Below are 12,629 nucleotides of genomic sequence, written 5' to 3'. Positions count from 1 at the left end.
TGTTTTTTTTTTTTGGCGCCGCCGAACTTTCTTTAATTCTTGCGCCTCTTTCTTCTTTTTACTGTAGATGTTTAGTCGTTTGACAGAAAACGTTGAGCCTCTGTCAGATTGGAGAGGAGGGGCTGTTTTTTCATTCGGCTGGGTTGGGGGTGAGATCGGACGGAGGATGGGGGAGTTTTCTCCCGGTTTTGGCGCTTCTCGCTCTAACGCGCTGAAAATATGACGATGATTTTTTTAAAAAAATATGTGTCGGGAATAATTTCTCATAACTCTGGTTTTCCTTGGCCTATCGAGATGATTTAAAAACTAGTGTAAAGCTTGAAGTCTGGACTTTCGACACAGATTAAAACGAAGTGTCTAAGAGGGCGGATCTTTCCCACTAGAGCGTTTTAAATCGGTCATCTGACTTGGACGCGCCGGCGCGTCCGTCGACTTTGAAGAGTTAAAGTACTGGTCCAGATATGCCCATCTTCATTTTAAAAAAAATATACTCCGGTAGATTAAATCATAAATGTGGGTAGAATAAAATCATGTGCCGGGCAGCTCGCTGGTCACAAACGCTCTGAGTTCAGTGAGACTGAAATGTAAATTTGTTTACTTTCTCGTGATTTTTGAGCTCGAGTCCCCAGCCCGTCTCCTACAGCCTCTGCCAGGTTAGAGGTTAACCTCACCTTCCGCACCGTGTTGTTAACTGTATTTAAACAGGCAGAGTTTTATGTTTACTGACATTTAAGACTCAGTTTGGGAACCTTTCAGTCGTGTGTCTGTTTCTTCACAAATATTCTCTGAAATGCAAAAGGCATTTAAGACCAAATTAAACCAGTGGTAAATTATGGTAATTAATTAACTGAGACACATAAAACAGAACTGAATAAATGCAGATGGCTCATTATGTGAAGCTTTGCACAGAACTCGTTGCTTCTAAAGATTTCCTGCTGAGTTTTGATCGGATGAGTTTCAGGTTTTCTTCAACATTGTGATGCTGACTGGCTTTAAGCTCTAAAGTTCATTTGGATTTAATTAATTTCAAAAACACCAACATCCACTTTGCTAAGCGTCTTGAGTGTTTTTGTTATTTAGATCTTTCTTTTACCTTTTCTTGGTTCAGTTCTATGACTGATGTTTTGACATTTGCTAAGTATCTGAAGGCATCATTTAAAGTCTAATTCACGCTTAAACGTTTTTTCCAATAATCTGGAAACGGCGAGCTGTAAATAAGAAACAAGTCTCTGTCGAGTTGTTGTTTTCTTCCTGGAGCTCCACCATACACACCATCGTTGTTCAGAGGTGTTTGGGTTCTTTTCGTTACCCACTAAATCGTTTGGTTTTAGAAGTCAGACACTTCTGAGGAGTTTCAGAGCTCTTGAATTTATAGCACAATGTCTGTTTGTTGGTTGAGTCTGAAGTGGTTTTTCATTTAAACCACTTAAACCGTTTCTTTTGCCCTGATCCATTTCTACAGTTGATTTGTGAAAATCCCCGTTCCGATGAGCGCCAGATTCTCTCCTCTGCTTGAAGCTCGGCCGTAGAGCTGATTGTGGAGCTTCACAACCTTTTGCCTCTCAGATATGTTATGTTATTAAAGATTACAGCGTATAATATCTCTGTCACTTTTGTAATACGGTTCTCTTTACTTTTGGAACCTGTGAGAAATTTGTTTTCATGCAGAAACAGCAATAATTCTGAAAGCAGTTAGATCAGGAGCAGGACCAGAGGGGATTTCAAAACCTTTTATAGTAGTAGTTACATTACATGCACATGTAGCAGGAATATTATATTTCTGTCAGAATGACTGTCTAATGCCAAACTGAAGGCAGTGTTACAGTTTATAAAATACTGTTCAAACATTTTGGCATCAGGGTTGTTTTAAGAGTCTACGATGGTCCTAACCCTGCTCAGACTAGCCGTTAACATGTTCAGTTTCAAATCCCACCTTTCTCAACACGTTATGTGAATATTAAAAAGTAACCATCGGTGTCGGCGTGTGTCGTGCAGCTGGCCCAGCCCGGCGGTGAAGGCCCGACTCAGGACGCAGCACCCAACCCCCGGCTCTCCCGTCAGCGGCCGCTTCAGTCCCGTCCGCCACGCCGCCTCGCCGGACTTCAGCCCCAGCCGATACAGCCCCGCCGGCGTCAGCTACATCCAACGCCTCAGGCACTTAAACGAACCACTATAACTCCTCCTCCTCCTCCCTCCAGCTGCAGCGGAGCTCAGAAACTCCCAGCCTGACAGAAATATGCACAAGGACTTGGAGGATTTGTATCTATGATGGGTGGTACTATGTATAACAGGAATTCTCATCACATTAGGCCGTGATGTCAACTCAAGACTTTAAAAAGGAAAAAAAACACAAAAAAAACGTCATAATTTATGTACTGTATGGGTGTGGACTTTGTTGAATTACTGAAAGTGTTTGTGGCAACTGTGAAACATCTGTATTATAACCTGAGTCAAGTGTTGGGGAATATTGTGCTCACAAGCCACACTTCGGAAAGTTAGTTGGTCTCTCTCACACAAAATAAACGAGAGGTCTCCTCAGTAGGATTCTGTCACCGAAGATCCTCGTTTAAAAATACTAAAACGAGTCAAATATTGATATTTTAAAAATTATTTTTTTGTATGTTGGTCAGTAGCACAATAATTAAATGTTTTTATTAACGGTGTTTAAACCAACTGCCATTTCCTATGTTGTTCCTCAGTTCAGGAATTGCCTTAATTTTCTGAAGTGATGGACCCGTTCTCTGTTAAACTAGAAATATTTTAACTCATACTTAAAGTATGAAAAATAAAAGATAAAAAAAAAGAATCTTCCATGTTTTTATTTTGGTCTATCATATACATCTTTGTTTTCTTGGTCAAACCGGGACATGTTCGAGCTCTTTGTTTTCTGCCATTAACTGCGGCCTTAAACAGTGCCATTTTGCTTTTTTGCTCGGGTTTCGTCGAAACCCCCGATCCGCCGTGAACATCTGCGCGTAAACGGTGTGGCACCCATCAGTCAGGGGTCATTTTGACCTGCCTGGGCTGAACCTAAACCTACCCGAGCTCACCTGAAATCTGAAAAATAAACAGCTTCTTTTTTTTTTCCCTGTTCGTTTTAAAAGCACCAGAGGGCAAAATTTCCGATGTGATCGAACAGCTACACAATCCAGACCAATTTAATCGTACTGCCTTACGCTTGGACAGAGCATCGGTGATTAAATGAAAGCTCTAAGTTGATTCAAAGTTTTGTATCCTTTTTTTTTACTATGGGGAAAAAAAAAAGTGGCTTTTGACCTAATTGAGGGGAGAGTAAAGCCAGCTAGGTTGAATATTCAAATTGCCACTATATGTTTTGAATGTAATTTCTTTTTGTGGACTCAATTTTTACCCGAGAGCACAAGCTACTTCACACGAAAAGATTGTACTGTCATCCTCACACTCTTAGGTAACAAGACACCAAAAGTCTGGTCTTTGAATGTTTCTGAATGTGGAACTTTGCAAAAACACACCTAAAGAAAAAAAAACAACTTAAAACATGCTTTTTGTGCTTTTAGCATTTGGCGGTTTGTTAAAAAAATTTAACTTTAACGGTGACTTCTTAGTATATGCCTAAATTGATTTTGCTTTCGACTAAATAAATCATCACTCCTACATCACTGCCGCTGTGTTTATTTGCATTTCTTGGATTTTGTGCACAAGCAAGAAAAATGCAACGCAACTCGAGGCATTCTTGATTATTTATCACAACTACGTTATACAACAAATGATCCTCACTTGAGTGAAATGGCGTAGGTGTTGCTAACAGCTTGAACTGCAGCTATACAAATAGACCTGGTTTTGGCTGGAAAAAAAATCACTTGCGTACAAATCTTTAAGTACATTCAGAGGTTGCTGTGGAGCCGTTTCTCACATCTGCTGGTGATGGCACTGAAGGAACAACAGCACCGCACAATCCCAGAACATGACGGTACGTCGGTAATAAAATATCAAGTTATTTTCAAGACACTTAAGGAAAAAAAAAACACTGAGCTTTGAGTCTGTAGCCAACCCCGTTCCAGGGACCTGTGCTGTGCCGTGCCATCAGGTCCGGGTTAGTTTGTCTGGGGGCATAAAACCTGCGTCTCCCAGAGTCCTGAGGCCCACCCGGCCACTTGGGCGGATGGTGAGCCAGGTGATGCTTCCGTTGTGCAAACCCATACGCAGCCAGCCCTCAGGGGGAAACTGGAGAGCCCTGAGTGAAAAGGGGAAAAAGAAGGAAAATATAAATATGGCTCAAAACAAAGGACTTTCAATCCAGGTGAACAGATTTTGTCGTTAAATGATTGTTCTTGAACCCGCTTTGTCCATTTAAAGTGGAAAAGAATCCAGACAGATGTGTTCGATTAAAAAATTAAAGAAACAAAGGGCAATGGGAAACATGCTGAAAGTAACTGGTAGCGCATAATGATTTAAAAGAATAAACTAAATTAAAAACAGCAGCAACACAGTTTGAGGTCAGCAAAGCAACGAGCGTGAAGGCCAACTGTGGCCTCAGCGGAGCCGCCGCCGCCGCCGGCACAAACCTGCAGACAAAATAACGGATGACATTGGCATGACACACGATGATCTCGTAGCTGTCCTCCTTCTGCTTGGGGTCGGCCCGGTGGATGTAGCGGCGGAAAGCTGCCTCAATGCGAGCTCCGTCTTCGTGGTACTGCTGGAGAACAGCACAGAGGTTGAAAGCCACCTTTGGTCACATGACAGGGTTCGGGGCAGAACGACACAGATGGAATTGGGTCTACGCACGACGCCGCGGGGCATCGAAGGGAACGGACGGGGAGTGTAGATTCGAAGGGAGGCCAACTAAAGGGGACACGTTACCTCTGGAAAACACGGCTGAATTAATATAGAATCACACTGCTGACTGCTGTAAATAATCTGCATAATCCTGAACCAGTGTCACCACTTTCCTTGGTTTAATCAGAGCAGTCAGGACTACAGAGGCAAACACTATCTGCAAAAAAAAAAAGGGGAACGAATGAACAAACAAAAAAAAAACCTATTAATAGGTAATGTCAAAATTTGTTTAAATAAATCAATGCCGCAAATTCTCAAAAGTACAAAAACCTGTAGATCGTTGAGCAAATGATCATCTAAAAAAGGACAAAAAATAAATAAATTGAACTACAATGTAAATGCTGCTGAGCCTAAATGTAGTTTCTAACTGGGCTGCGGCTGCTGGACACAAGTTGGCAACTCAAAACAACAAGAAAATTGTGAAAAAAAATAGGCAAAAAATGAGTGTTGGGACCAAGTGACCAGTGAGCCACCTGTCTGTGTTTTGAGCAGCTAATTTTAATTTTTTTTTATTTTTTAGGCCGTGCACATTATGTCATTGCCCAACTGGTTCTGCTTTGCATGCCAGCCGCCTCCACGTTTATGATGTAATTTACTGGAATGCACTTTTAAAATTAAGATAAGCAGATTTGGACCAGCTTTTAAATATTAGTGGGATGCTGCTTAGCGTGTCGTGGACACTTGGGGCTGCGTCTGTCAGTGGAGCGCTTCTGTGCAGGTGTCAAACACAGCTCCAAACTCTCTAAAATTACAAGGAACTAACTTCAAGACACCCACAAGAACTGCTATGAGAGAAAAGTTCTCCCAAATTTTTTGCAACATGTTCAAAATCCAAGCAACATGACTGCCAGCCTTAGCGGAAACGGCGCCCCTGTGATCACAGAGACACCAACCAGTCACAGTTCTGCGACCCGAAACAAGCATTTGGCACGACTGCAACACAGAGGCAGCGGACAGCGGCCTTAATGAGATGCAGATACAGAACGATCTGTCCAGCTGTGTGCTGTTTAGGGCGGAGAGGACGCAGCGTCTCTCACCACAGCTTCGGGTTTCCAGTGAGTGACAGGTGGGACCGGTTCAATGGGGGCACCCTCCCTCAGCAGGTCACAGCTCACCAGCTCCAGTGCTGAAACCAAAAACAAAAAAGTCAAGTTTAGGCTCATTTTTGATCTTCACCCTGTTCCTGAGCAGAGCTTCAGCCCTTTTTACCACCTGGGAGGTGTTTGCTGATAATCTGGGCCGTTTCCGTAGCCCTGGCCATGCTGGAGTGGATCAGGACGTCGTACTTCAAACCCAGAGCCGCTAACCTCCGACCTGTCAGCTCAGCCTGCTCCCGACCTGAGAAACACGGCGATACAACAAACAGGTCAGTGACAACCTAAGGCCGATTTGAGCTGAACACTACCTGTGCGGCGGTGGGGGGGTGGGGCACCTAATGGAGTGAGGATTCTCTCCTTGTCACTGCTTCCGCTCAGGTTGTACTGGGAGTGTCTGATGAGGAGGATGTGGCGTGTGGCTTTGGGTTTGCCGTTGTCCTGCTCGGAGCTGGGGTCTTCGGTCACGCTCTCCCTCTTCTTTCCATTGGACAGCACGGACGGGTCTCTCCTGTACAGTCAAAAGACGGGGTGGGGGGGTTCAGATTAGGAGCAGGCTTAACTTGAGGAACAGAACCAGGTTAAACCAACGATTCCAGATCATGCAGCAAGTCACTTTGAGGGAAATCTCCTAATTCAGTTTGACAAATCCCCTGCTCCAAGCTGGACTTTACACAGGAGCTATTTAACAAACAGCATCAGCTTAAACAGATCACCTTAAATTTCACAAACATGTTTACTTTCATTTCATGCGATGATAGCTTGGACTAATTGAGCATCATTTTAACTGAGAAGAAAGAAGACCCAAGCTGTCCCGGTGCAGCCCGGGGACAGGAGCGTACTTGTCCCAGTTGAAGTCCCAGGAGTGTCCGCTCGGAGCCGGCGTGTGCCTGGCGGACGTGGCAGCCGGCTGAGCAGCTCGGACGACGGTCAAGCCGGACCACCGGCGGGCCGCCTCTCCGCGGTGCTCCCCGAAGCAGCCCCGGGAGTCGGCCGCGGCAGCCGCGAACACCAGGACGGCGGAGCCTCCGGCGAAGCCGCAAATGAGCCTGAAAGTTTTCCTGTACGACATCCTGCGAGGCGCCGAGGAAGTTCACTTCTGCTAGCTAATTAGCCGAGCTTAGCCCGCCTGCTGGAAACAAGACGCGACGCTGCTTCTCGGGGTTTTTTGTCTTCCTGTTTCTAAATGGCGTATGGCTGCTACTTTTAACTCCAGCGGTATAACCAAAATAATAATAATTTAAAAAAATGTTAACAGCACAGTGAAGTAACGAGCGGCGGTGTTTAGGTGTAAATAGTAGTTGGACTCTTGACCCGAAGAACCGAAACATGCGCCGAGCAGCCGGAGCAAGACAGCTGGTTTCCGCCTTCGGGAGTCACGTGATCGATGACGTATTACGCATAGCTGCTTTCAATATAACAGAAACAAAAAGCAAGATGAAAATTACATTTGTGGTTTATGAGAGATATTCATCAACATTTAATGTTTTATTTTTATCTAAAGCATGAGGAATGCCCAGATCCGTGTCATTATCACTTACTATCCCCAAATATTTTACCAAAGCACTGGAAAAAGCCTAAAGTCCAAACTCTTTCAATTCTAGGGTTTATCTATCGGGAGATAAATAAAATGATCAGGTCTTTACCGGGTTCTAGCATTTTTTTTTTTTCAAATTTAACATTAATCGTACAATGACACACAACAGATTTCGCCTTGCCATTATTTATATATATTATAGAGAAACCCCTTGTTGCCGCCCATGAATCTGGGAAAGGTAAAGGTCATTTCCAAATAACTTGGAGTCTGTCATTCTACAGAGACAGAGATTACTCACCGGTGGGAAACATTCAGGACACCTGCCAGTCTTCCAGTGATGGAATTACGGCTCTATTCTTGGAACCGGCTCATGTAGCTCCGCTCCAGAAAAAGAGACAGCTCATTGGGCTCTCAGAGAGCTCTTCAAAGAGCCGGGTCAGAACCACTGGACCCGTCACTACAGTCCTCCCAGGAGTGGACATCTCACCCAAGCCACCCCGAGGTCAGACCATACAATGCTCAGACAACAAACAACAACAACTCCAGCTTTATCTCAGACGCTCATGTGCCGAATCGGTGAATTAAAATTAAGCTCATGAGACGACAAAAAACTTTATAACTGTTTTCATATTTAAGGTCCAATGGTGCTTTTCAGTCAGGTCTGAGGCTCGTCAGCAGTGCAGAACAAAACACAATTGCTGTTTTTTCCTCTTTTTAAATTTATATTCAAGTGTATTATTTTAAATACCCCCAGTATCTTCACTACCATCTACAAGGTAGGTAAACTACTTGAAAACATCACAAAAAAAATAAAATCTTGGCAATATAAAATAAGTAGCACCAGTTGTTTATTAATGAAAATATATACATACAAATTAATGTGTTCAGACTAGTTTTTTAGTTGCACACAACTACAGTTGTGCTGTTCCACTTCCTTGGACTGCAACAAGAAAAGTACACTGTAATAAATGACAGCCTTTATTTTGTATAAATCCCTTTTTTTGATCGTGGAACAAAAAGACAGAGCAAGCAAGTGCCTACGAGTGCTACGGTGGCCTGTTTGGGTCGAAAACATTTTTATTTCGCAATTTCTGTCGAACCGAGTTCTGCCCACACGAGGGCGCCAAACTCCCACGTTCACTGTTGAACTCGGACGAGCCCCTCCGATGAAGAGGTACAGAAATATTACATTAAAACAGCTTTTCATGCAAAGAGGCACACGAAGTTCTGCGACGCTAATATGGTTTTAAATTTTCCTGTAGAAAAGTCTTAAATCTTCCCCGATGTTACATTTATAAGGGTTACACAAATATGGCAGGCCGTTGTAACATATAATAAAACCACTTTTTTTTTCTTTTTTTTTTCTTTTTTTTACAGTTTCAATAAGAGCATCTCTCCTTGTTAACCCTTTATGGTACCATGTTGCCTCCAGAAAACGTAGCATAGTTTAGCTTCTTTCTTTTTAAAAAGAGAGACATTTAATTGGTCAATGCTATCAGAGGGGAGGGGAACTCAAATAATAATCACTGAAAATGTAAAAAAGTAGTCACATGACCCACAGGGGTTCACTCCTTTTCAGCCAGATAATCCCATACTAAAAATCTGAATACCCTTCAGTGGTTAGTAAACAAGTATTTTAACAATCTTTACATGACATGTCATCAATCGTATATTAGGAAATGGCAAAAAACTGCATGTTGGCAATATGGCGGGATACAAGCAGGGTGAAAAATTAGCAAATAATTTACGTTATTTTTTATTTGTAAAGGAAATAATTAGAATTTTATATATATATATATCTGCCATGACTTTTTTTTTTTTTTTGCAGTGCATTTATAAGAATATGTATTTCACATGCTCTGTGTGCACTTTATGACATAATGCAGGAGATGAATCCTGATGTTTTCTAAGGCGTTTCAAAGCGGTAAAGAACAGGTGATACCACCAGCTGCTTAGAGTGAGGATGAGGTATCGTGTACTGATGAGGAAGGTGAGGAAGGTGAGGAAGGTGAGGCCGTAGGGACAATGAGGCAGGAAGAGAGTGAGCGTGAGGATGAAGACTGAAGTACCACAATGGTAGCAAAACAACAGGAAACAGATCGGTGATGATGAAAGTGGAGGTAAAGTAGCAGGCGTGATTAGAGTTGGATGACTGCTAAATTCATTTCAGCACATGTAATGTCTAATTTTTCTTGTCCTCGCAATGGTTGTTTTTGTGTATCTGCTACCAGTGTGTCTACATGCTTATCAGGATAAGGTGGTTTTTATGATAAAGTGATGATTAATATTTTACCATGGAGCAATGCTGATTGTAATGTTTTGATGCAATAATTTCATATATTTTGGTTATATTTGTGTTCCATGATGGTATACTATAGAGTGAAAGCAGCCCATGGATATGGAGATGTGACTTTTCATTAAATGTAAAACGTGCAATACGTTTAAAACGAGACAAATCTGTTTTTTTCAAGTGTTTGGTTTGAGAAATTGATGTTTTCAATAACTATATATTGTTGTTTCTGCACGACAATCTCAAATTGATTAGTCTGTAATGGTACAATAAAGTCTTGAGGTGACAAACTTGTAATTATTAAATTAAATTAAATATGGATTAACATTGTTAAAGTCAAATTTTAGGCAGGAAAAACAAATATTTATTTTCTATTTGACATAAAGTGCTATTTGTCTTATCATTATTTAAATTGAATATATCTAAAATAGCATTCCAGCTCATAATAAAAACTTGAAGGGTTCCACCAATTATATTGTATTAAGGAAAAGTTTAGGATATCTAAAGATCATTTCAGAGTTTGAGTTGGCATTTTAATATTTAATGATCAGACTGGATGTTTTGCATATTTTCATGATTCAGTTCTTCTTACCGAAAGTGAGCTTTTCAGATAACTAGAAAGCTACTTTTCCTCTTCACAGTCATTTCATATCAAACGTCATTCTTCCCAGGACACATTACTTCACTTTTCTCCATTCACGTGTGAAGAGCTAGAGATCTTCAAGAGCATTCTTCTTGTCTACAATGAACACTGTGATCATCTGAAAAACTTGTATTTTGGGTATTTACAATGCTATAAATAATTTTTTTCATGTCACTTGTTTTATGTAAAAATGGCTTCCCATTAACTTTGTGATAAATACCCTAAAAAGTGTAGATTTTTGTAATTACGTTGTTGCTAGCCATTATTGTAATTACTGATGCCTAATTTACTATTCAACTAGTCATAATATGAATAACAGATATTACTAATGACATATTTACAATTTAAAATGCTCCAATATTTATTGTTTGTTTATTGTTAGGGTACAGAAATGGACAGAAGTCAAGACAATGTCTTAATAAGGATAGAAATACAAACTTGTATGTCTGTGTTCTTAAATATATTTTCAAATTGTATTATTACTGATGAAAAGGGACATTAGATTTCTATGCATGAAATGTGCTTTACAAATTAAGTTTAACTTGGACTTATATGTTAAGTTTGCTTGCCATACCCTCCCGCCTGCCTACTCTGTTTCTGTGCTGGGTGGAGGGATGGATGCACGCAGACACTTTAAAACTATGCCGAATTTAAGAGTGGAAACCAGTATTTCACAAAAAGTGTTTCTGCGTGATTTCATCATGCGCGCACGCTTAAAAACAACCTACATATACATATTTTCTTTTAGTGACAGACAGTTTTATACACTTACCATATTGTCATTTGAGGCCTGTGTATCTCTCAATGGGGCTAGCAGCTCCTCTGAGGCAGAAGAGAGAATTACCGTAAAACAACCTTAAATTAGCGCAAATCTGGGCGAAGTCTGGTGGCGGCCAATTAGAACGGAATGCCCAACATAGAGCATCGCAGGTTTTAAAATCCGCCGTACATTTTTTTATGTTACTACACGGTGAGAGCAAGTGAACTAATTAAAAATAAACTCGAGAAACGAACGCTTCTGTTTTTTGATTTTTTTTTTTCTTTTTTAAGCGAAGCCCCACCTCTCCAGGCGGCTCGGTGACCTCAGCGGTGGGCTGGGCGGTGAGGGTGGGACTTCCAGGCTCCTCTCGGAGAGCCCCGCGCGGATTCCTGCCCACTGACGGCTCGGACCTATGCGGCTTCAGAGGCGGCGGACCGGGGGTGCTCCGTTCGCGTCCACACACCGGAGAGAGGCACCGGACGTCTCTTTTCCCCGCAGGCGGTCCACAACCGGAATAACTAAGCGAGGAATGTGGAAAATACAGAATGCCCAACAGCGCTGGAAAGAGATTGAAACCCACCAAATACATCCCGGTGTCCACCGCTGCCGCGCTGCTTGTGGGGTCGACCACTTTATTCTTCGTCTTCACGTACGTTCCTCCTCCTCCTTCTTCTTCTTGTGTTTCTTCTTCTGCTGTCTGTGGGTGCCGGCATTTTCTCGAACTACCAGAAAGCCCATTCAGGAGAGGTTTGTAGCTGGAAGTTTGCACGGTGGACTGACCGACTCGGGATGGATGAGCGGTCTGCAGGGAGAGGATCTATCCGGGCTGACAGCCGAGCACAGCGGTCTGCAGTTCAGACAGGTCCGCCTGAACAAATGGGTCTCCAAAAAAAAAAAAAAAAACTTCAGAATGTATACATATTTTCTTTTAGTGACAGACAGTTTTATACACTTACCATATTGTCATTTGAGGCCTGTGTATCTCTCAATGGGGCTAGCAGCTCTTCTGAGGCAGAAGAGAGAATTACCGTAAAGCGTGGAAAAGCGGCGCAACCTAAACCGAACTGTCGTAAACCGAGCCACAAGAAAAGGCTAGTCGCCTGAAATGGCTTACTGTAAACACGGGGAAAAACTGCGCAGCCTAAAATGATTTGCCGTAAACCGTAAATAAAATTTTAAATATTTTTTTACGAAGCTGCGCGTTGAGTAAAAATGAGTTACCGTACATTCGAGAGAAGCTGCGCCCCTAAAATAAACTACTGTTTTTTCCGGACTATAAGGCGCACTTTAAAGCTTTCAATTTTCTCAATAAAATCCACAGTGCTCCTTATAATCCGGGGCGCCTTATGTATGTAAGAAGTCGTAATGTTTTACTACGACTTTGGTAAACTACGAAGCAGCACCACTTGCAGCATTAAGGCTCAGTTATAGTCGCAGGGCTCCGCGAACGGCAAGTGGACCTGAGCAAGCGGTGGAGGAGTTTGTAC

At 42.1% G+C, this 12,629-nt stretch overlaps 3 protein-coding genes across 7 annotated transcripts in view; 2 read left to right on the top strand and 1 right to left on the bottom strand.

Moving 5' to 3' along the window:
- The window catches only part of ankle2 (ankyrin repeat and LEM domain containing 2), a 15,245-nt gene extending 11,739 nt beyond the window's left edge, over window positions 1-3,506 (top strand). For both annotated transcript variants that reach the window (XM_017414569.3, XM_017414568.3), the window contains exon 13: window positions 1,996-3,506. In XM_017414569.3, the coding sequence (XP_017270058.1) occupies window positions 1,996-2,176 (181 nt within the window). In that variant the 3' untranslated portion in view covers window positions 2,177-3,506. The remainder of the gene's footprint in view (window positions 1-1,995) is intronic.
- A 129-nt stretch (window positions 3,507-3,635) lies between these two features.
- On the bottom strand, window positions 3,636-11,136 carry pgam5 (PGAM family member 5, serine/threonine protein phosphatase, mitochondrial). 4 transcript variants are annotated; one of them, XM_017414574.3, is made up of 6 exons: window positions 6,755-11,131; window positions 6,251-6,423; window positions 6,031-6,156; window positions 5,856-5,944; window positions 4,545-4,678; window positions 3,636-4,213 (listed from the first exon to the last, which is right to left on the bottom strand). In XM_017414574.3, the coding sequence occupies exons 1-6, from the start codon at window positions 6,982-6,984 to the stop codon at window positions 4,063-4,065; spliced, it is 903 nt and encodes a 300-aa protein (XP_017270063.1). In that variant the 5' UTR covers window positions 6,985-11,131; the 3' UTR covers window positions 3,636-4,062. The 4 variants fall into 4 exon arrangements, with proteins under 4 accessions (XP_017270063.1, XP_017270064.1, XP_037830593.1 ...); XM_017414575.3 differs by having other exon boundaries at window positions 4,545-4,675; XM_037974665.1 differs by having other exon boundaries at window positions 4,071-4,678; window positions 6,755-11,136.
- Window positions 11,137-11,497: 361 nt separating this feature from the next.
- Window positions 11,498-12,629, top strand: part of zdhhc8b (zinc finger DHHC-type palmitoyltransferase 8b) — a 70,119-nt gene continuing 68,987 nt past the window's right edge. The window contains exon 1 of the mRNA XM_017414572.3: window positions 11,498-11,791. Within this exon, the coding sequence (XP_017270061.1) occupies window positions 11,688-11,791 (104 nt within the window). The 5' untranslated portion in view covers window positions 11,498-11,687. The remainder of the gene's footprint in view (window positions 11,792-12,629) is intronic.

This window comes from Kryptolebias marmoratus, linkage group LG1 (assembly GCF_001649575.2).
Source record: "Kryptolebias marmoratus isolate JLee-2015 linkage group LG1, ASM164957v2, whole genome shotgun sequence".
Taxonomy (NCBI): Eukaryota; Metazoa; Chordata; class Actinopteri; order Cyprinodontiformes; family Rivulidae; genus Kryptolebias; species Kryptolebias marmoratus.
The sequence above is the reverse complement of the archived record's forward strand: the minus strand, read 5'-3'. Positions and strand labels throughout refer to the sequence as shown.